This window comes from Drosophila melanogaster, chromosome 2L, assembly GCF_000001215.4.
Source record: "Drosophila melanogaster chromosome 2L".
NCBI lineage: Eukaryota > Metazoa > Arthropoda > Insecta > Diptera > Drosophilidae > Drosophila > Drosophila melanogaster.
Window position 1 is genome coordinate 430,001 of NT_033779.5, and position 23,036 is coordinate 453,036.

General features: G+C 44.6%; 2 protein-coding genes and 1 long non-coding RNA gene across 8 annotated transcripts, besides 1 other annotated feature; 2 read left to right on the top strand and 1 right to left on the bottom strand.

Annotated features, from left to right (window-relative positions):
- The first annotated feature begins 1,226 nt into the window (after nucleotides 1-1,226).
- Nucleotides 1,227-18,701, top strand: ex (expanded). Of its 2 annotated transcripts, none has more exons than NM_057492.4 (6): nucleotides 1,227-2,117; nucleotides 8,380-8,516; nucleotides 8,582-8,727; nucleotides 13,082-13,161; nucleotides 13,226-16,583; nucleotides 16,642-18,701. In NM_057492.4, the coding sequence occupies exons 2-6, from the start codon at nucleotides 8,425-8,427 to the stop codon at nucleotides 17,247-17,249; spliced, it is 4,284 nt and encodes a 1,427-aa protein (NP_476840.2). In that variant the 5' UTR covers nucleotides 1,227-2,117; nucleotides 8,380-8,424; the 3' UTR covers nucleotides 17,250-18,701. The 2 variants fall into 2 exon arrangements, with proteins under 2 accessions (NP_476840.2, NP_001259823.1); NM_001272894.1 differs by having other exon boundaries at nucleotides 1,227-1,899.
- lncRNA:CR43717 (long non-coding RNA:CR43717) lies at nucleotides 9,539-10,104 on the top strand. Its single transcript, NR_073681.1, has one exon. It is a non-coding gene; the product is annotated as a long non-coding RNA:CR43717 (long non-coding RNA).
- crq (croquemort) lies at nucleotides 18,254-23,024 on the bottom strand. Of its 5 annotated transcripts, none has more exons than NM_001272896.1 (6): nucleotides 22,798-23,024; nucleotides 22,577-22,736; nucleotides 20,666-20,878; nucleotides 19,435-20,540; nucleotides 19,230-19,320; nucleotides 18,254-19,170 (listed from the first exon to the last, which is right to left on the bottom strand). In NM_001272896.1, exons 3-6 carry the CDS (start codon nucleotides 20,792-20,794, stop codon nucleotides 19,021-19,023), a joined length of 1,476 nt encoding a protein of 491 aa, NP_001259825.1. In that variant the 5' UTR covers nucleotides 20,795-20,878; nucleotides 22,577-22,736; nucleotides 22,798-23,024; the 3' UTR covers nucleotides 18,254-19,020. The 5 variants fall into 5 exon arrangements, with proteins under 5 accessions (NP_001259825.1, NP_787957.1, NP_787958.1 ...); NM_175944.3 differs by having other exon boundaries at nucleotides 18,716-19,170; nucleotides 22,987-23,024; NM_175943.2 differs by having other exon boundaries at nucleotides 22,577-23,024.
- Nucleotides 21,600-21,692: a mobile genetic element.
- Nucleotides 23,025-23,036: the final 12 nt, after the last annotated feature.

The following is a 23,036-nucleotide window of genomic DNA, read 5'->3' on the forward strand; positions in this document are numbered from 1 at the left end:
AAGAAATCAAAGGCTGTGCGAGTTGTTCCCATCGAAACCCCGCCTCACCGGAATGTCTCGCCCAATTTCTACCCCTGCCCCACCACTTCCCTGACTTCAGTCAACAAGTTATGTCCATGGCAAGACGACCCGACCCCGACCCCTTGACTCTCCAATTCTGAGTCTTCGACTTTTGGCCGGGTCTTCAGGGGCGTAGCGAGGGTTTGGCACCGGGGCACAACTTCGATCATCATTATATAGTCTTTTGGTTGTGTTTAGTTACGATTTTTATATCATTTAGACTTTTTTCCATATAATCTAAATTTTGTTTTCTGTGGATTTTTCTAAGTAGCCCCTTGGACGAACTGGTTAAAACCTTACTTGGCTTACACTGATCCCCGCCCTTTCGTGGGGCGTGTGTATGCCGCATATTTGAAGCAAATGATGGTTGAAGAGGTGGAGGAGGGGAAATGAAAAGGAGGAAATCTAAAGAAGAGAAAAAGAGGGAAGAGGGAGCAAAAAGAATCCAGCAAATCAAGCTCACATTATGCTGAGGAATGCGCCCAAGTGACGATATCGTAGCAGCAGAGGACGCCGATAGAGGCAGAGTCTTCAGACCCTCAAGTTCCGATTCCGATTCTCCCTCGTCCAGTGCATCTGTATCTGGAGTTTTGCCCAGAGAGTTTATTTATAAGATAGTCGCATCGATGGCTAGCGCAGGGATACTGAAAGCTAGATTTGAATCCAATAGGCTTCCGCCATAGTTTGGCAAAAAGTGAATGCCAAAAGATAGAACTCATAATGTAATTGTAATATACAATGTAAACTACAAGATAGCATGTGATAAAAAGCAGAATTAGAAAGAAAGGTACCTTTGTTAAAATTCTCATATGCATTTTACTTAAATCTGCTATCCTAACAGGGTATCCTTTAAGCCCTTGAGAATCGGAATCGTCGTCTCGCGAGATAAGCCATTGGAATTCCACTACTCACACGGACGCACACACTATGTAGTTGGCTACTGGGATTCTCCTTTGAAGTTTGTTTTTCTTTTATTGCTTATTGCTATTTACATTTTCGTAGCCGTTGTTGTTGTTGCCATCGGGTTTGTGTATCGCTGTGTGCGCTTCTTTCGAATTCGAATTCTCTCTTGGGCTCTCTTTTCGTTAAACGCGGCTTCGTTAAGTTTTAACGAAATCTCGACTCGATCTTCGTTGTGTTCGGTTTCGCTGAGCAGGGGCAAAATCAGTATATCGCTAAACGTCAACGGTAACCGAACAGATCGTCGGGACAGCAAAGCATGTGCTTTCCACTGGGAAATATAAATTCGGTTTAATGAATTTATTCGAGACCTAACATTCGGAAAAGTTGTTCTTCAGATCTTAAATGCACACCGCACGCACACCAGATCGCCCAGACACACACAGAGCTACACAGATTCAGTTGCTTAAAGTGAAGTTCGGTTTTCACTGAAACAAAAACAGCGCGCTTCGTTTTCGCACTCGCCTCAATTACAAAAGTGATTTTTGTTGGTGTTGGTGCAACTAGTTCTGATTTTGGGAAAACGCGCCTTAAAACCACGAAAATATCTACGACTAGTAGTGTAAAAAAGCTGAAGTCAACTCCGAAAAGTTGGTGCTGGTCAAAAAGAAAAAATTCAGCCGCAACAACAACTGCCCACTGGAAACTACAACTACAACAAATAAAGCAGTCAGCAACAGCAAAAACAACAACCCAGCAAACGGCATTCTTTCGCGCAACAACAACGACTCCACGCACACAGATACTCTCAGTTGCGCTCGCCCGCGTGTGCAATTGTTCTGGTGTTAGTGAGTTTTGATTAAAGTATGTGCGACGCTGGAATGCGACCCGATCGCTGTTGACTGCGCAGTCGCAGCGCGCGTCGTGGAAGTGGAAGAGGTCAGAAAGTAACAACAACGAAACGAAAATTTTACTGTTAGGCACTTATCGATAGCCAAATCAATAGATCGGTTTTAAGAGTGCACGAAGAGTGAGCTTTAGTTAAACAAAACTACCAAACCAAAATTAAAAAGCCAGTTATTGTGGATTACGCGAAACCGAAACAGAAGCAGATACAGATACAGCATTAACAATGCCGACTTCTGCAGCGGCTTAAGGTAAGAAAAGGACAGATACACGTGCAGATATAGAGTGGTGTACCCATATGGGGCCATTTCCCCGGAATTTTAATGACTCCCTGAAAACGGCAAACAAAACAAATGCCAGCAAATTTCTTATCTGTCAACCATAAAATCGCCAACGTCCAACGATTGTTTAACATTTCGTTGTTGTCGCCAGCTTTTTTCTTTAAATTTTTTTTTTTGCGTCCCGCTAAGAGTCAAAAATTCAGCGAATTGTGCAATTAACCCATTTCGGGCCATGGAATATCAAATGTCAGTCAAACTTGACACTCTACGGAGGGTATATTGAAATGGGGAAGCTGTTTAGAGTACTATTGTGTCAAATATATATGTACATTCACATGTGCATACATATGTAGTTATATAGTAGGCCTGACCGACTTTTTAAATACCGGTCACATTTAATTAATTTTTTTTGACATTTTCTATGCGGCCCTAAAGTATCTTTGCACAGGGTTTCACTTATCTCGGGATCCAATTTCCAAGTGAGCTAGTCAATTTGATAGGTTCTATGGCTAATAGGCGACTTAAACGGTTGTCAGAACGATCGACGGCGATGCAATTAAGTGAAAATGGAAGCTCCACAGAGTTCTATTGTTATTCCCGGGTTTGGAATTTCAACCGTCCATCGGGATCCCTGGAACAATTGCTGAAATCAGAAACCGCTTGGCAATCAGACATCTTGAATGTAAATCAGCGAAAGATAAACAAACGGGTGAAAACACACGCTTTGGGTATCAGTCGATAAGCTTTAAGCGGTTAAACGCTAATCGTTAAACGATTTTGCCACCAGGCAATCATATACATATGGGTAACTGTATCTGCGGACAGACGTATCTATATCTCGGCAAGTACACATGTATTCCCCGGATCGTAGTTTTAGTTCGCTTGTGGTTTTTTCGATTGAGCACTGACGTCTACATCTCCATCTCCGTGCGTATCTCTTGATCTCCACATCACACTTGACCTCAGGCAATGGGCTTTTGCATTGAAGCTGACAACAGCAACAGCAATGATCATACAAACTCAAAATATTAATTTCGTAAACTGAAATTCCTGCACGCAGTTGATATGCGTGTGCGAACATTGAAAACTCTGGTTGCTCATTGCCTCGAACAATTCAGGCAATTAAAATGTACAACAAATTAAACAAATTTCGAATGACAATCGGAGTCGAGGCTGGCTCAGAGATATAGAGGATACACTAATGAACGACCTTCGAGGATTAAAAAAATGTACTTATCTCTATGCTCGTAAAAAAATATTGTTTCAACAACATATTGCCAGATAGGCAAAAACTTAAAAGCCTCTTTACTTAGAATTGGTCAAAGAATTATTCTAGCCATAATCAAAATACCTTAAACTTTAGAATTATTGGTTACTCGTATTATAGCGCATTCATTTAACCCAAGATACCCTGTATGGACTGCTAATTTTTCTACGGTATTATGGCAGCATAGTTTCGCACGCCTCCGATTTGGCATGCGGCACACGTTGCGGCTTCTTTTTTGTTTTTGTATCTTGCTGTTTGCTGCTCTCATTGTGGAGGCCATCGCCTCCGCCACCGTTACCACCTTCGTTCGCCCAGTTGGGCATTTCGCGTCTGCGGGGTGTGGTGCGCAGTGGAGGAGAGTGGTGCGATGTGGTGCGATTTTGTGGTGCCTAGCCAACTGAAGCCGAGCGACGACGTGTGGGCTGCTTTCTTTTGGCCCACTCCGCCCTGGCTGCTCCTCACAGCTATCCAGCCAACCGAGCAAGCGACCATTTTCATTATTATCATCGGCGGTCGGCGGGGACATTTCACGCATTTCAAAGACATCAAATTGTTTGGCCATAACTGGCACAACAAGTGGAATTCCGCAGCTCGGAATTCGGCATTTGCCGCTTTGCTGTTTTATTTCTCAGTCGCTTGTTCCCTGATTTCTGTTTTCTCCTATTCGATATTCGCAGTTTGGCAAAGAGACGACGAGTTATTTGGCGATTTGATGGCACACTAAGCCCGGCATACAGAAAACTGCTTTCATAATTACTTGCGATGATTTCAATTCAAAACAATATATATTATCCACATAATGCTTTAAAGGTGTCTGGAGTTCGCGAATTTAAAACACCGTGTGCTTTATGAGGTACACCCAAATTGATGGCTCTTTACATAATTTGCGTCATTAGGCAATTTCAACAATCGTTCCGAAAATGGGCATTTCGGGGACTTTTTACCCCTGATCAGCCAGAAATCGGCTGAGCCAGAGGCAGAGGCTGAGGCTAAACTCATTTGCGCGACAACACCCGGGAGCCACACCCCTTTCGGAATACCACTTGTGGGCCCCGTTTTGAATGACGCGCATCCGCCGCGTTGGCCAGCGTGTGAAAATGCCAGCAAACAGATTCGAACTGAACTATTTCTGGCCGTCCCATTGACGCCAGTTGCCGTTCTATCGGTAATTAAAAGGCCCAGACTCACGTAGAACCCGCTCCGGCTTTAAGTCCATTCCGGTCTCGGCCGTCCAACTCATGAGCAAAATATTCCACGTCAAAAGTTACCGCTCGCCGATCCGATCCGATCGTCATTCATTAGTTGGCGAGCTGAGAGCGCTCGAAACACTTTCAATAAAATGCGAATCGAGCTTGAGAGCCGCGCGGTACGCGAGCACTTACCGCAGACTCAAAAGATCGCCTTGCCATTTTCTCAAAGAATTCAAGACTGCGAAGAATGTTGAGGGATCTTTACGTGGAGTGTGTGGGTTTAAACGGGCTTCTCATACGCTTTCGCTAAAGAAAGATAAAGAGGTAGATAGATAGTGAGGGCTACATGCTAAATCCAGATTCAAGTTTAGAACTGAGGGCTTTTCGATGTTATGCTTGATATGATGAGATCCACATAAAATATTTTGGCTACTTCCCATCAGAGCCTAAGTGGATAAATGGACACATATATTAAATTCTTTAATATATTTTTTTAGGTGATTAAAGACAGTTACATGTGGTATCCCCGAGTTAGCTATCCAGCTTGGTGATCTCTGAGACCTCTTTAGAGCCAATTTGATTCGCATTCCTCGCTGCTCGAACTTACGACCGTTTGCGCTGCCATGTTTATTGATCTGCTCAATGCGCACTCGCATTCCGCGCTGAAATCCATATGGATATTTTCAATTTCTGATTCGTTCAGCATTTCAATGGGCCTGCACATGCGGTTGAAACGTTTATCGTAGTCTCGACTCTATAGGTCTTGGTTCCGGCACCTCCGACTGCCCCGCCAGCCCCACGATACGTAGTTCGTAGTTGGACCTCTGTGAGGTCTGGGGTCTCGGGTCTGATCGATCGAATCGATCGTTCGACTTTGGCGATTGTTGGAACTCGCTTGACAAACACACGCCCCGAATGAGCTCAGTGCATTGGCATGTGCAGTTGACATAGTAGTCGGTCGTTCACAGGGAGAAAAGAAAACCGAAATAAATATTAAAGTTCTTAATTTTCTTATGGAACTTATCAACAACAACAACGAGTTTAGATGACTGTATAATTAGGAATGGGTTTTTTTTTTATATAATACATTTTTAAATGAAATAAAATTCGTATATTAAATGCTAAACTTTTTACAGTGCTTTCTTTCTGTGCTTAGTTGCTGTCGCAGCACAACGTGGCGTATGCGGAACGTCTCTGTTGCTCAGTCGCCAACTTAGTTCTCTGGTTTTTGCTCTCTTTACCCCTTTGGCATTCGCTTAGCCAGCAGAAAAGCATTCACTGCTGGCGCTTGCGCCATTTAATTGACTTTGATCGCGGCAGAGCCCGTGAGATTTTATTGCTCCAGCCCCCATCTGCCCCCTCTGCCTTCTTGTGCTCCATCAGTGTCTGCATTCCAAGCTCTCTCGGAAAGCCGACCCACTCGCGAAACTCCTAACAGCCAACCCCCCTCCCGCCACTGGACACCTTCGCCCCTCGCTTAATCATAAACAAAATATTTATTGCCATTTGCTAATTGCTGATTAGCGTGTCTCTTGCGGTCGCTCAGCTCCACTTGGCTCGCTTCTTTGCCTCGACTTTAATTGCCAGCAGTGCACGGTGAAATCCTGGATACTCGTTGCATACCGAAATATTATAAATCTTACACTTCTTTTATTTTTGAGAAGACAATATTTCTCTCTCTCCTTGTACCCCCAACTCGTAGGTTGGCTATAATAATTAGCTTTGCCACGGCTTTCTTTGCTTTCCGCTCTTGTTAGCCAATGGAATGCGGATGATTTTCAATGATTGAAATTTTTAAACACCTTGAATTTGTTTGAATTTTTAATTAAAACGCTTTCGTTGACTCATCCTCAAAGAAATCGCGATCGCACATATGTTTTCGGTATTTTTGGATATTCGATTTGTCGATTACATAATGACCGGCATTGTGGGGGCTTGGAATTGAAAAGAAGTGATTGCAAGTAGTTTTCTGCGAAGTAGTCTATAGTGAAGGTTTATCGTCTAATAACTTTATGACAGAGGTATTACTTCCGCAGAAATCTCGCCAATCAGACAGCGTTCTCCTTCTTGCCATTAATGGCAATTTTTGCATTAAAGCCGCGTTCGTTTCCTTCTGAGCTTCTATTCATTTCGTGCAATCTGCCGACTAGCTTCCTTTTATTGTTATCGGAATCGATAAGAGGGTTTGTCAAAGAAAATTTACGGTTTCCTCTTATTGTCTCACTGAATTACATATCATTATGCCTTATTGACAAGGATAATTTCCTTGCTAATGGTAAAAATCATTTGATTTAATATTTATAGTAAGCACTTACTAATATTGTGCAAGAAATGTGACCAAGCCCTCAAAAAATACTTCAACTCTTTATTGGCCAGTCACTCAACATGTGAGATATGTGAGTGATCGCTTAATCCAGTTCCTCTTGAGAGCTCAACAATGTAGTTTTTATGTTTATCCGTATAAATTCCTCGGTAATAAGTCAATCGCAGCACATTAGAGACCTGGAATTTCGATTCTCGTTTCGTAATCGTCTGTGATCGGGCATAAAGTATGTGTCTGAGCCTGTTCTCCAGATCACCTAAGCCGAGACCAAGGTGCGCATGGAAATCAGCTTAAATATAATTGCTTTTGAAAAGCTTTTTTGGAGCGGTCTTTTCAAGGGGAGGAAGCTATGGTGTTCCCAGATATTCTTTGGTTTCTAATTTATGTCAAATGTGCTCTTTGATTGATGATCGCTTTTCGGTTGGGAGGCGGTGGTGGCGGAGGCATACCTCCGATCGGTCCGATCGTATATTTATAAGTCAGGGCGGTTCTTTCAGCATCCGTCTCTCGGTCTATCTATGGTGTGGCATGCAGATGCCACTAACCCTCTCTATCGGCTTTCGAGTTGGACTTCGACTCTCGATTTGACTCTGAATAAATTTATTGAACGTTCAAATTTATTAGACACAGAAAATGCGCCAATATTGAAATTTATGCGTCTCCGCCGGGTTGGTAGAAACTGTTGTCGCCGCTGCCGGCGCTCTATTCAAAAAAGTTGATTTGATTCGATTTGATTTTAATTTATGCACAAAATACTTTTCTTTCATCACGAGTCCAGTTTCGGTGTCTGTCTGCCTCTTAGCTCAGGCATTTGGAACTTTCTTTAACTGAATTTTAATAATTTTATGCGCAACGCATCAAGAGGGGGAGGGAGCTTGCGTGCCACGCACGCACCGCTAAGAGTCCCCAGGTATTCACTATTCACTATTCAGTTTTTCTGCCAGTCCAAGTCCCCTGCCCGCTAATCAAGTTTGTCGCCTGAGTCTTTCGTTATTGATTGGTGAAATTGTTCGGCAGTCGGTGAGCCCAAAAGAGGCGGGCGCCATCGCCATCGCCATAGCCATTGCCATCTTCCGCCTTTCGTCTCCAACTTCGTCTGGGGCGGCTCCAGCGGCATCAATTTGCCTGAAAGAATGGTGCCTAACCGATCCGATCGAGCGGCAGCTTTATCGCATCTGATGAGCCAGAAATGCGGTTAGAAATGACGCGTTGAATGCGACAATTTCTATTTGCAAGAATTGTAAAAAAAAATCTTTTAAAATGAGTTTTCTTACATATACGTAATACGTAAATACGTACATAAAACGTAATTGAATGCGTTTCAATTTGTATAATGTGCCTACCACCACACACTCACTTGCAAAATTTACAAAATCGAATCCTGCTATGTAGTTTAGTTTCTTTATTCATCTATACAGATATTAATCTTTGTTATTCTTTTACTTTAAATAGCAACGTATTTCGAACGCGCGCGCTGTATACGGAAAATGATGCAGCATGCGAGCATTTTGCACCGTCAGCGCGCCTTTGGAAGTATGCGCGTCCTCAGCCGAGCAACTATCACCAGGCTCGCGATTCCTGGCCCTGAGGTGAGTGTTTAAGGTGGAAAGGCCGCCCAAAAATGGTGTTGCTTAATTTTGTGTGGAATTTGCAGACTTCTGGGGCAGCAGCAGCCGAAAACCTTGTACTTCCTAGTCGATGCCAAGAGTCGAGTTCGAGAGGTTTACACGCAGACATGTCTGCACTTTGCCACGCAAGGGATGCTGGACACCGAACTCTTCGGTCTGGCTGTGCTCATAGGTAAGTCCATTTCGGTTCTGGGGGGGGATTTCAAGTCAGTTGCGTCCAGTTTGTTTCCGAGTTGTGGAGTAGCCAAATGCTAGCGATAAGGCCTGAAAAATACAACTAATAAACATAAACCAGTCCGCTCTAAAAGCTGCTCATCATCATCAGCAGCAGAAGCAGCAGCAGCAGCAGCGGCAGAGGACTCAGCCTCCATCCTCCTTTCTGGCCAAAGCGATCTGCCAAAACACATAAAAATACCAACACAGCGGAGCAACACAAAAAATGGCACATAAAACGAACAAAAAGGCAGGGAACGCGTCGCCTTCATGGCGAACAAACAATTTCAGGAATACAGAAGAGGGGCTCAGCAAAGGAGCAGCCGTTGAGCTGCAGATGCAGGGGAGCAGACACAAGACGCGTGTTCAGTAATTCAGGTAGCCGTCGCGCGTTGCATTAACACAAACGAATCGAACGACAGCCACGGAGGATGGAGTTTCGAGGATGGAAGATGGAGGATTGAGGATGGAGGAGCCCAGAGCTCCGGAGTCTGAGCTGAAACCTGGGGAACAAGCAGACAACGTCTTTGGCATTGGCCACAGATATATGTGTTCTCCAAAGACCCACAAGCAACCAAAAACGGGGAAACGAGGGGTCCGGGGAGAAGCAAACAAGAAAGGAGAGAGGAATTTGATTTTCTGGTAATCGAAGTTTTCTTACTCTTAAAGGGAAAAGTATATTAATTATTGTACAAAAGAAATTGTATGGGAAAGATTCTTATCGTTTATTTCAAACGCCACGCCAAATGTCGCCTGTTTAAGTAATGTACATTAAAACATCGAATCGCCTAGGGAGATTGTTGTTATTTAACCCAAATGACTATTCCGGTATACCCTTTATTTTGTGATCCGATGTTAGAGCAAAAGCCCAAGAACACAACACGTAAATTTTCGAAGCTGGTTGGCTTGGCATCAATTTCTCGGCAGGAGGCAGGGGAGCGTTGAAGTTGCCACAACATCTTCAGCTAAGAATTTGGTATGCAGCTTGAAGCCGGAGTCGCTGCCGAAGCTGTAGATGCAGCTTTAACTGAATATGAGAATCGGGCTGGGCATGCCAACGTCCTCGCCTCGCAGAGGATTCCTCAGGCGCAACTATGAAATTGGCAGTTTGCATTCTGCTTTCGTGTGTGCGCTGGTGCTCGGGTTTGTGGCCAAGGATTCCTGCCAATGTCGGTGGACGGTGTATCTGTGATTGGTATGCGGCTATATATTGTTGTTGCTCTTCTGGCCTGGACTTGGTATGTTTCCGAGACCCAATCCCTCATCCAGAGTACATATATTTAGCAAACTTTAAGTATATTATTTAGTCGAAAAATCAATCAAAAAGTATTTAAACTAAAGGAAGAAATTCTTATTGGCAATTCAATTTGCTATTGCATTTGCCAGATTTATGCTTGCTGACTTATCCTGGAATACTTCGGATAGCTAATCTGAGACTTTTGGTCCTTCCATGTTTCCGAGTTCGTTGTTTTGGTCTTTCGATATTTCCCTCAAAATGAACGAAAAGAGGGTCACAATTAAGTTGGGTCTGCTCTTTTGCTTTTAACGGGGATGGAAATGAATTTACATTTTATGGCCGCCCAGTGTCAATAAATTGCATTTTCATGCAAATTTAAGCTGCTCCTTGAGATCGCAGCACTTTAAGTGGCACTGGGCCGATGGCCATTTGGCAACATTGTCATCCAGTGGTCATCTACCAAGCGACATTCTCCCCTTTTGGTGTTATTTTTAGGCTGTCGCATTCCTTGAATTCCACTCCTCAGCTGCATTCCGGGCCAGAAAAGCACATTTTTCGCTCCCCCTTGGCTCCGGGCTCATGATTTTCCCCACCCTTTTTTGTGGAGCCCCACCCCCTTTGTAGCTGAAATCTGTAGACCAGCATTTTCTTTTCCATTTAATGTTAATGGCTCATAATCATTATTATACGGCGTTGGCTGTTTCGTCTTCGTCTTCAATCTTTGGACGTGAACACTCGGCCTTGCATCGGCTGTCCATCCCCTGATCCCCTGGAGCTGCCGCCTCTCCTCTTTGGGCTGCGTGCATCTGATAACATCGGAAATTAAAATTCTTTTGGTTTTTACGTTTTTTTTTTTCGTCTTTCGTTCTTCTTTTCCTTAGCCAGTTTCGATGCACAGACACACACATAAATTTATGTTGCTGCCCATTCTTAGGATACCCTGTAGCCTCCACATCCAACTTACCGGGTATATCCGAAGTTGGCAATTTAAAAATATTTTATATTTTGTTTTTATAAACTTATTGGACTTTGTGGGCTTTTAACATATATTGAAGTTAATATTCTCTAATGGTGGTCTGTCCTCTAGCATTCTATTGTTATTAATTAATATATTAATATTTCACAAGTCTTAGTCTTACGTTAAAGCCAGGAGTAGTTTTTCGCTTAGTTTCGCCTGCGAAATTTTTTTTTTTTTTTTTGGTTATTATGGCCACTTCAGCTCGGACTGCGACCTTCTTGAAAATAAATCTGAATCTGAAGAATTCCAAGCCATGGCATGGGATTGGGCGCAGCTGTCCCTGACTGCGTCTCATTCTCTTTCTCCATCTTCAACTTAAGACTCCATCTCCTGCCCCCCACCTCCTCCTCCTTCTCCTGCCATTACCTCAGGAATTCCTCTGCTTGATGAGCCTTGCCTCTGCCCCTGCCCCCGCCTCTGCCTCTGCCTGGCCAGCTGCCTTTGCTTTTGAGGCTGTAATTTGTGTTGCATGTGTTTCAAATTGAAGATTTATTTCGCTGCCCCTCGAAACCCTTCTCCAAAAACCGAGTGCGTGCGTGTTAATTGTGAGCGTTGAGGAATGCGATGGAAAATATGTTAATTATTAGGTCTTTGCCGTTGGGAGCGGGCAAGGTAGAATGGAACGCTGGGATTGCGTGAGGATCCATCACATCAGGCCGCCGTAGACGAGTGGCTTCCCGAGATCCGACTGTTTTGGCCCTAACACCTGCCCGCAGCTCGTAGAATACCAGGATTCCGATACGTGCACAAGAACGAATTCCATTGGAGAGCCTTTGGCCGAAAACTTCTGGAGTGGAGTGAAATTTGAATGCGAAAAGAAATCGCTTTGAGTTTTGAGGCTGGAGTCTAAAAACTGCGGCTAAAAACCGAACGACTTGGGTTTCAGCTGCCTCTTTTTTCCAGCGCTGCTTACCTGTCTTTCTACCTGTTTTTTCCTCTTTCTCTGCGGGTTTTGTTCGATGCTGCGTTTTGGGCTTGGTATGCAACACTCGCTCTCGCTTCGACTCCGTTTCTACACTGTGCAAAAGAAATGGGTTTTCTCGTAAATCCAAATAAACTGAACAACGCTCTATGCTACGGCAAAACTTTCCCAGAACAAACTTGTGGGGGGTGATTAGGTTTGGCAACAAAATATTTTGCTAGTATTCCCTAATCATTTTTTTGAGTGAACCAAACTCGAAGAGCTCTACTCCCCTGGCCATCCACTTGTTGCCACTTCCATTCCAGCTTTGCGTCGACGACGTCGTCATTGATAGGCACTTATTCGGCCGCTGATGATTATTATGATATTGTAGCTGCTGCTGCTGTGTTGTGGATTCGATGCTGAGGTGCCTCTATTCCATGGCCTCCTTCAACCTGCCTGCCTGCTTTTTTCATAATTATTATTTTTCATCTTGCTGCTCTTCATTTTGTATGCAGGAATTCCAATTTTTCGTTCGATGAAGTGTGTGTTGATTTCGCTGTTGTTTTTTCTCTGCCTTCTCGAGCACCGCCGACATGCCCTTGGGCCCTTCTGCTTGGCTCGGGTCGGAGCTATGTAGCGCGGTCCGGTACCGGTCTCGTCTTCGAGCATCAGGCAATGGGCCTCTGACAACCTGACGTGTCGTCATCATCATCGTCTTCATCTGCTGGAGTCTCTGACTCTTGTTGATGTCAATGGGTTGCTTGTTTATTGCCTGACAAACTGACAGAAGTCTGGTCGGGGTCTCGATCCGATTTGAGCCCGATTTGGGACGCAAGAGGAGCGCTCCCTCTTGCATAGCCGAAAGTTCATTTAAAATTTTGATTAGCGACCTTGGCGGCTGCGCGCCAAAAAGTTCCTTAGCCCAACCGGAAATTCAGCCAAGGCATGGCATCCGACTTGACAAGTAATTTGATATTTCAATGAAAGCAGTTGTAGGTCTCTGTTTGGTTATTTATATATCCTTAATGAATGCACCTCCGTTTTAACTTTTAAAAAAATTGAAATTAAAAAAAGAATGTTCGATGGAATAGCAGACCCAAAATCTGATCAATCAAACCATTTTTATAACCAATCTCTTGTTTCGTATGTTGCAGATGGCGAGTACATGTTCGCAGATCCCGAGAGCAAGCTCTCAAAATATGGCCCAAAGAGCTGGCGATCATCGCACACCCACGTAAATATTTATTAAAAAAGTAATTATCATGATGTGTTAAGTAATGCGACATGTCTTTATTTAGGGGCTGGATGCCAACGGACGACCGCTCCTGGAGCTACACTTTCGCGTGCAGTTCTACATCGAGAGCCCGTTCATGCTGAAAGATGAGACGTCCCGCCATAATTACTACCTGCAGCTGCGCCACAACATCTTGCAGCGCGATTTGCCGAGAGAACAGGCGGAGCAGGCACTGGTCTTCCTTGCTGGACTTGCTCTTCAGGCGGACCTGGGTGATGCTCCTCCGGGCACGAGTAATTCCAAGGATGATTCAGGAGAGGAGACATCGGCATCTCCTTCTAACGGAGGAAGAGGTCTAAGTGCCACCACTACATTACCCAAGATCAGCAAACGTGCTAATGAGAGGATGCTTAGACTCTCGACATATGTGGCGTCCACATCAAAGAGAGAAACAATACCATTACCACCCAGCCTGCCACCGAATGGAGCAGATTACTACCGGATCGAGGATTACCTACCCAGTGGACTGCACACTCCCTGGGCGAGAAGTGCAATGAGAGCCTGTCATCGGGAGCATTTGGGCATGGCCACGGCAGAGGCGGAGCTGCTATATATTCAACAGGCATGCAGTCTTCATGAAACCATCAATGCCCATACCTACAGGATGCGATTGGCCAAAAGCGAGCAGGGATCTGGTAGTGCCTGGTTTGTGGTCTATGCCAAGGGAATCAAGATTCTGGGAGGAGAGTCTACCAACAGCTCTTCCAATCCCGAAACCACAACCTTTCTGTGGCCGAATATCACGAAGCTCTCCTTCGAGCGGAAAAAGTTTGAAATACGATCTGGAGAGAGCCGAATCACCCTGTACGCCGCATCCGATGAGAAAAATAAACTCCTATTGACCCTCTGCAAGGATACACATCAGTGGAGCATGAAACTGGCTGCCAGGCTAAAGGAGGTATCCAAACGCGAGGAGGAGGAGGCTGCCGAATCACAAAGGCTACATGCCAGCTACGCTTGTTCCAGAAGTCTGCTCTTGCCCTACAAAAGTAAAAACGAGCAGCGAATATCGGTTATCTCGAGTACCAGCTCCAACACAACCTCTGGGATAGTAAGTGATCGAGTGCACTCCGAAGACGAGCTGGAGATCATGATCAATACACCACCAGCACCCTTAGCTGCTCCGTCAACGGAAAGTTTGGCCTTGGCTCATCTTTTGGACAGACCCAGTGTGAGCAGACAAACTTCGAGCGTGGGTCAGATGTCTCTGAAGGATTTGGAAGAACAACTGGCTGCCTTGAGTGTGAGGCCACAAGACGCGAGTTCTAACGGGGCCACGATCGTCACGAACTCCTCTGTTCAGAGAAATTCCATGGGAACAACTGCCAATGATTCATCTACCGCCACTGATTCACCCAGTTCGCAGCATAACATCGGCTCTCAGTGCTCATCCACTTGTAGCACTGTGGTGGTAACATCTCCTGTAAATGGAGCAGGCGCTTCCTCTTCAGGTGCTCCCATACCTGTGCACTCCACTTCATCTAGTTTGGAGCTTGGCTTTAGTCACACCGCTCAAAACTCGGCCTTGAGCGAAACGAGTCCCGACGATTTTCTCTCCACATCGGCAAGAGAAGAAACGGAGAGTGTATCGGGCGCATCTGGGGTTTATACTTTGGCGCACGGAGCTCCACCCACGGAAACCTCAGGCGTTTACACCATGCACAGCAGTGAGCTAACTGGACAATCATCGGAGATCGCCGAGTCGGAAAAGAGTTCGCACTACGGGATGTTCCAGCCCCAAAAACTAGAAGAAACCCACGTGCAACATTCTGATTCCGTAGATGGAAAAAAGAAAGAAGACTTCAGACCGCGATCGGATTCTAACGTCAGCACAGGGAGTTCCTTTAGAGGCGATGGCAGCGATCCAACAGACAACAAACATTCCTTGCTCTCCGCAGAAGAGTTAACCAATTTGATTGTGGGCAGGGGGACCTACCCCAGTCGGAAAACAGTATCTAGTAGCCTTCACTCGGACTGTGATTACGTGACGTTACCACTAGGAGATCAAGGAGAAGAGGAGGTAGACCAACCACCAGCACCACCACCACCCTACAGTGCTAGGCATGAGAAAACTGGTCTCTGTGGCCCACCTATCGCCAAACCTATCCCTAAACCTATAGCTGTGGTAGCTCCCAAACCAGATTCACCGCCATGTAGTCCACCGGTACCGCCAGCACCAATTCCAGCCCCACCGCCGGCTATTCGACGAAGAGATCCACCGCCATATTCCATCTCTAGCAAGCCTAGACCCACATCCCTGATATCTGTCAGTTCGTCGGCACATCCTGCGCCCAGTGCTGCCGGCTCGATGAGTTCTTTAAAGTCCGAGGAGGTTACAGCCAGATTTATCACCACCAGGCCACAGATTAGTATTCTGAAAGCCCACACCAGCCTGATTCCCGATGGGGCCAAGCCAAGTTACGCGGCACCGCACCATTGTTCATCAGTTGCCTCCTCCAATGGATCGGTTTGCAGCCATCAGTTGAGTCAGCAATCGCTGCATAACTCCAACTATGCCGGCGGATCCCAGGCTTCACTGCACCATCATCACGTGCCGTCACACCACCGACATTCTGGATCGGCAGCCATTGGAATAGTTCCTTACGGTCTGCACAAGAGCACGGCATCACTGCATCATCAGCAGTCATGTGTACTACTACCGGTTATTAAACCTCGGCAGTTCCTGGCACCACCACCGCCCAGTTTGCCGCGGCAGCCTCCACCACCGCCCCCACCGAATCACCCCCATTTGGCGAGTCACCTTTACGAGAGGGAAATGGCTAGAAAACAATTGGAGCTCTACCAGCAGCAGCTTTACAGCGATGTGGATTACGTAATTTACCCCATCCAGGATCCAGCTGTAAGCCAGCAAGAGTATCTGGATGCCAAACAGGGATCCTTACTGGCGGCAATGGCCCAAGCAGCACCACCCCCACCGCACCACCCATATCTGGCCATGCAGGTGTCGCCGGCGATTTACAGAAGCACCCCCTACCTACCACTGACTCTGTCGACCCACTCACGATATGCATCCACCCAAAATCTATCGGATACATATGTGCAGCTTCCAGGACCCGGATACTCACCCCTGTACTCTCCTTCGATGGCCAGCCTATGCTCCTCGTATGAGCCTCCACCGCCTCCTCCCCTTCACCCGGCTGCTCTAGCAGCAGCTGCTGCGGCGGGGGCTGGCTCCTCGTCTTCCTCGATGTTTGCGCGATCGCGATCAGATGACAATATTCTGAACTCACTAGATTTGCTGCCCAAGGGAAAACGACTGCCACCGCCGCCACCACCACCGTATGTAAACAGACGGCTAAAGAAACCACCCATGCCGGCGCCCAGTGAAAAGCCACCTCCAAGTGAGTAACTTTACATTTAGATTCATTTCGATATCTTATTAATCTCTCCGATTTTCAGTACCCTCTAAGCCAATTCCTAGCAGGATGAGCCCGATTCCACCACGAAAACCCCCAACGTTGAATCCGCATCATGCGAACTCACCGCTAACAAAGACCTCCAGCGGCGCCCAGTGGGCAGGTGAGCGTCCGAGACCTGACTTGGGTCTTGGTCTGGGATTGAACCGGGGAAACAACAGCATTTTGGCCCAGCTGCAGGCTTCAATGGTAGCCCAGTCTCATGCCCAGGCACAGGCCCAAGCGCTAGACATTGCGCTTCTTCGGGAGAAGAGCAAGCATCTAGATCTGCCGCTGATCTCGGCGCTCTGCAACGATCGCTCCTTGCTGAAACAGACTAAGGTTGTTATAAATCCGAAGACTGGCCAGGAGATGCCCACTTCCAGTGCGCAACCTTCAGGTGCCACCACAAATGGAGTTGCCAACTCCTCTGCAGGAGCAGGAACCCTAAGCAAGGCCAGAAAAGGATCTACCGTAAGCCACCGTCATCCGCAGGACAAACTGCCGCCTTTACCTGTCCAACAATTGGCGGAGGCCAACAACTACGTGATCGATCCCGCTGTCATGATGAAGCAACAGCAGCAGCAGCAGCAGCACAACAAGACCAGCTAGACTCGACAAGCTAATTGGAAACCGGAACGGAAGTGGACATTGGGGGTCCAATACGACACTCTTCTCTCTAGTTCGATTGCTGTTCGAAGTGCTGATGTATGAGTGTGCCCAGGTGAAGAGCTAATTCTGCGTTCGGAAATTTGCATAGATCGGGTGGTGTAGCGTTATATAAATTCGATCACAGTGTTTCGAAGGGTAAAGATTCGCCGGGCACAAAAGGGTAAATGTAAACGAAAACCCACCGTGAGAAACCATTTGTCAGAACAGCAGAAACAATAGCTATTTAGTAGGAACTAACATGCATTTAACTAGCGAAGACAGTTTTTTAGAAAAACACAAACTAGCAGGTCCACCAACTTCAGATGGTAAAATACACGAGCCACTGAAACAACTGAATATCACAGAGTCAATACTTAAGCCTACAGGACGTGAGCAACGTAACCTCAAAATACACATTCAAATAATCAGAACCCAGTCTAGTCACTTAAGGGAATTGGTAACGTAACCACAGCACAGACCACAACATGACACAACATCGGAAATAGAGAGGAAGCTTATCAAAATGGGAAGCAACAATACTCAAGTATAAAATACGACCACTACCTAATTTACTAAACTACATCGTAGATCTTTAGTCTTAGCTGCAAATACTTAGTTAGGCCAGAAATGCGAATACTTAAAACTAACTACTTCCGCCCAAACAACTGTGATTGATTTTTATTTAAACTTATACTAAATTTATAACTATTTTAGTCACCAAGAACAACGCAACATATACTATGCAAATTTTTTAGTACGTAGCAACGTCGCTCTTTATACACACACACACATACTCACAACGAATCGGGCCAGCGGTAGAATCAAGTGAAAAGCATTCAAATCGGCTATGAAATGGTTTGAAATGGGTTTGCTTGCTCCGATCGCTGGACGAAGGGAACTAAAGAATTTCAAGAGTGCCTAGACTTGCCCTCCATCCCCACCATAGTAATAAGCGAGAGATGATTATCATTTATTTTTTGTATCCACTTTGTTTATTATTTTTTGTTCGATTAATAATCCCCCACTGTTTTTTTGGATGTGTTAGTGTGCGTGCAAAAATTAATTTGAGTTTTTGATGGATGTCACAAATATTTGCGTAGATTTTTCTCGACTAAAAGTCTATGGCTAAATTGAGGAATGTGATCTTTGAGAAAATGTAAAATTTTTGCCATATATCTTACATATACACCAATATATATACATATATATAAATAAATATATATACGTATACAATTATTTTTATTTATTAATTTACAAAACAACATTTGAATAATGCATTTATAAAGCAAATCGTTAAAGCATCCAACAATCGTATACGATAAGTAAAAGTCCTGCAGAAAAGCATACAGAAATTGTAAAAAACTATCTTTTCAAAATAAATGAAAATTCAAATAAAAACGTTAAAATAAAATGCACGGAGTGTTTTAGTTGTATGAAGTATTGTTTATCAAGTACGATAACTTAAGTCTCAAACAGAAAGTTTCAACTTGTGAATGATTCGTGTAATATGCAGATAGAGTAAGGTTTTTTTTTTAGAGTTAGAGTAGTTTTTAGTTTTTTTTTTAGAGTAGGTTTTGCTATCACAAACTGCAAGACGAACGTCGATTCGTATCACTTACATATTACATAACGCATAACTGACAAAGAACAGCATTTGACGGGCGACTATCAGAATGAACTAGGAGAGTTAACAATTCCTGGCACTTTGGCAAAGCTTAAAAACTATTTTGCTCTAGTTGGTAAGTATGTCCTCATCCTCGGGAGTTCGCCGCACCCACTTTTTCGTCACAGTCAGCGTGATGCCGGTGATGAGAAAGACACTGGCAAAAGCTATCATGGAATAGCCGAATATGATTCCGTAACTGGACAAATTAATGGCCAACTGAAATGGAAAGTATGGCACTTAAATGAAAGACATTTCAAATATGGATTAGGTCTTACCTTGGCCTTCGATGCCAATTCGGAGGAGAGCTCTGCATACTGATCGAACCAGAACATGGGCATTAAAACCTTTTGCACTCCACGATATATGCTGCAAATAAAATTTACTTTATGACTTACATTTTCCTTGAGACCTTTGCTTTTATGTACGTAATTGTATGAATCGTATGAGTAGTTTTTATCCATGAACTTTTACTTTACTTACTCGAAGTCGTCATCGGGCTCAATCATCATATTAATCTGGATGCGTCCATGCACTTGGACAGGCACTCCAGTAATCGGTTCCACGGCTAGGAAGAACTCGTGCTTCTCCTTCTCCGGCTTCATTCCACTGACAGCATCAACATACGACTGATCCGCTAGGTAAAAGTGAGGGAAGGAGGAGTAAATGGGTGCTTTGTCTCGGCACGCCTTGCACTCCACGACACCGGTCTTGGGACATTCATCAAATCGCGCCTCATCACAGAAGCACGCCTGGTTAGGGTAGTTTTCTCCGGAGTCCAGAGTCTCCTCGGTGCCTACCCACTTAGTGGCGGTCAGGCCGTGATTCTCGTATGTGCCCCGGGGCCGGAGGTTCATAAATCTGCAAGCATCGGTGGCAAAAATCGTAATCTCATCGTTTACATTCATCTTTGGCGGGAACATGTCGCCCGTGGTTCCATTAACAATGCCACAAGGCATCTCGTAAAATCCAGTTTCTGATTTTCCATTCCAGTGGGTAAGTCTACCCAGATTAGATATATCGTCAGTGCCCGTGTGAATAGTAAACAAGCCATCGTAAGTCAGCGACTCATTGCGGTCCGCCAGCCACCCGAAGCGTTTGTAGGGTATGTCGATCTTTGTGGTGTTGAACAGGTTTAGGAAATCGGTAATGTTATCCTGGTAACCCTCGAAGATCCATTCGCCCACCGGCTTGGTTACGTACAACTTTCCGCCTTCATGGTTCAGCATAAAGTTTATGATTTTTTTGACGATCTTGCGCTGGTCTCGCATCTCATCCGCTACCGTGGCGGTAATGGCATGGGCAGCAGTCACCATGTCGTCCAATGTGCCATTGGATCTCTCCGGATCAAAGAACCATGTGCGGCGCTCATAATATGCCACCGTTGCATTATCGTAAAACGTATAGTTCTCCTTCTTGTGCTTTTCCAGGAAGGTGTACGGACCCATTTCCACGAAGTTTGGCTTAATGTCCGGGTTCCTTATGTCCTCGGGATTCGTCCAATTGAACATGTAAAAGCTCAGGTAAATGGGGATAGGTGCCTCCAGCCAGCTTTCATAGGCATCAGTCCCGGGCTTGAGGGTAAGGCCCTGGGTAAAGATTAAGTTCATTTTAGTATGTCGAAATGAAAATCTTTTTTTTTTTTAGTTATCGTTCGGTAAACATATTTCCCTGAACCTGTAATACGCAATCTCGGACGGCTAAATATACTTACATCCTCTACAAGGTTATCTGCAATACCCGGCCAGAAGACCACGATTAGTATTCCCAGCAAAAGGAAAACCGATCCCAAGCCGAAGACCCAGACCTTTCGTTGAGTTTCCCCGCAGCACTTGCAGCACATGGTGGATACGTAGGATTCCAAAGGTTCACGCTTTTAAGGAATAGCCAAGGTGGGAATAATCCAGCCCTAGGCAGTTAGTTGCATCTGGAAGTGAAGACAGTTTGTGGGGTTATTTTTCCTTGTATAATCAATGTCCATAATCCGTATCGAATTTTTATTAGTTTATTTCCCGGTACACCCATCCTGGCACCCTGCAGAGTTGGTAATTTTGAAAATAATAAGACCAAGGCTTATCGCCGGCTGGTCCCTGCTTAAGTATTCGATAAGCATCGGCGATTATAAGTGTATATTTTTGAATATATTTTGCAGTCCATGACAGTTGGAGAAGATTACGTGGGACAGCCCACTTATCCGCACAGTCAACTTCAAGTGCAGACATCCGCAGATCTATTCAGTTTTCTAGCACTTGCCACTGTTTAGGTCGCCTAAACTTACTAGTTTTCAATCAAAGGGGATCGAAAATATTCCGGCCTTAGCACAATCGGAACTATCAAAACCGTACGCGTCCCCTGGCAGGGCGAAACTGGTGGCCAGCGGTCTACTGTGTGTCTTTTAATGGGTTCACTTGACGTTCAATTACCACTCGGTTCGTTTATTAATCTCTGGACTTTGCTAGTCGGGAATATTTGCTTGATTGGCATTAACTTGGATGCGTTTGGAGAAACACAAAAAAGAGATCACTCTACTCGAATTCCTCGACTTTCAGTTACTCGTAACTCAGGTAGCTGGCTGCCACAAAATTTTAATATTTTGGTATTCAGAGTGGGTATGTTGCAAATATTTGTAGCATAGCGATAGAAATGAAAATCTTATCTTTCTAACATTTATAGTTCGCGAGATCAAAGCGTTCATGCGAAGGCGGATGGCTAGATCGACTCGGGTGGTTATTCTGATCGAGTGAGTAGGTTTTATGGCAGATTGATTTACAATAGTTAAAATTCCTTTTAATATTATAAACATTTATAATTATGGTAATTTCATGCCTAGATGTTATTTATGTCCATGCTTGTCTGCAATTCAAATTCATTCAAGTCTAAGATAGTGTTTAGTATCGTTATCTGGGTAATACCCGCATTTCTCGGCTATTTGCTTCTGTGGTTGGTTGGTCAAGATGTTCTCACAAGGGGTTCCTATTTATGGCACTGATAAGATTAGCTTTGTGGAGATACTGATAATTCGGTCGAAATATGCTTTACTATACCATATCAGCCTTGATCCGTCCTGTAATCCAAAGTTCTTTTAATGCAATAGGAACGGGGCCTGTTTTTATCGTAAGTCTGGTGCATATCGTATTGCAATTTCGATTCCCTGCTTTGTTTCCTCCCGTCGACTGACTCAGTCTTGTTTTTGTCGGATTATTGGGCTGGCTCTATACTACAATGAATATTTCTTTGTTTAACGACTGATAACAGGCAAAAAAGGGGGTCTGGAACTACAGTAGAGCCTTTTGAGCTTGTACGAGTCCCAGTAGGATAACTCGAGAATTCATGTTAACTGTTTAAGGCGAATTAATATTAATAATAATTGATTAATATTAAATGGTTTTTAAAATAGTTTGTTGTAAACTGCATTGTGTATGCACTATATATGTTTACTGCATGTTGTCTCTCTTTTGAGGGCGATAGCTTGCATCCCGTGAAATGTTTGCTTTCTGGTTGAACTTAAACCTCGATCAACTTGCGCTTAAAGTGTTGACATCACCAGTTGCGAATTAGGCGTACAGTTATATTCACGTATTATTGCACATTACCGGCTGCATAATTAAAGTGATGAATTACTCACCTTTTATCTCACACACAACTACGTCTTTTAGCATTAGCTTCTGATGGCTCTGTTATTGTTTTGCTTTGGCCTTGACATTTATTATGCCATAGTTCGGAGTAAATTTATTTTTCTGGGACTTCCCGCTTCGATGATCGCTTAGTCCCTTTACCTTTGGTGCCTGGAATCGCAAAAGTACCGTACGAAAGGGATTCAAATTGTCAGACTTCCCTTCTTATTACTTTTACAGCTAAACTCAAGCGTGGGAAGCGCCTTTGGAATTGATCTGAAAGCTGCTATCCAACTAAAAAAAAGGCACTTTCGCGTTGCCGAAGAGGGCAAGCAGAGAAAGATAAACTGCAAACTTGCAGTTTGCTGGGCTAAATTGGATTAAACAATTTATTTCTTTATCTTCGCTGGGCGAGTGTGACCAGAAGCGTTTATATGCGCTGTAACAGCACTGTAAGCAACGTTGCCACAG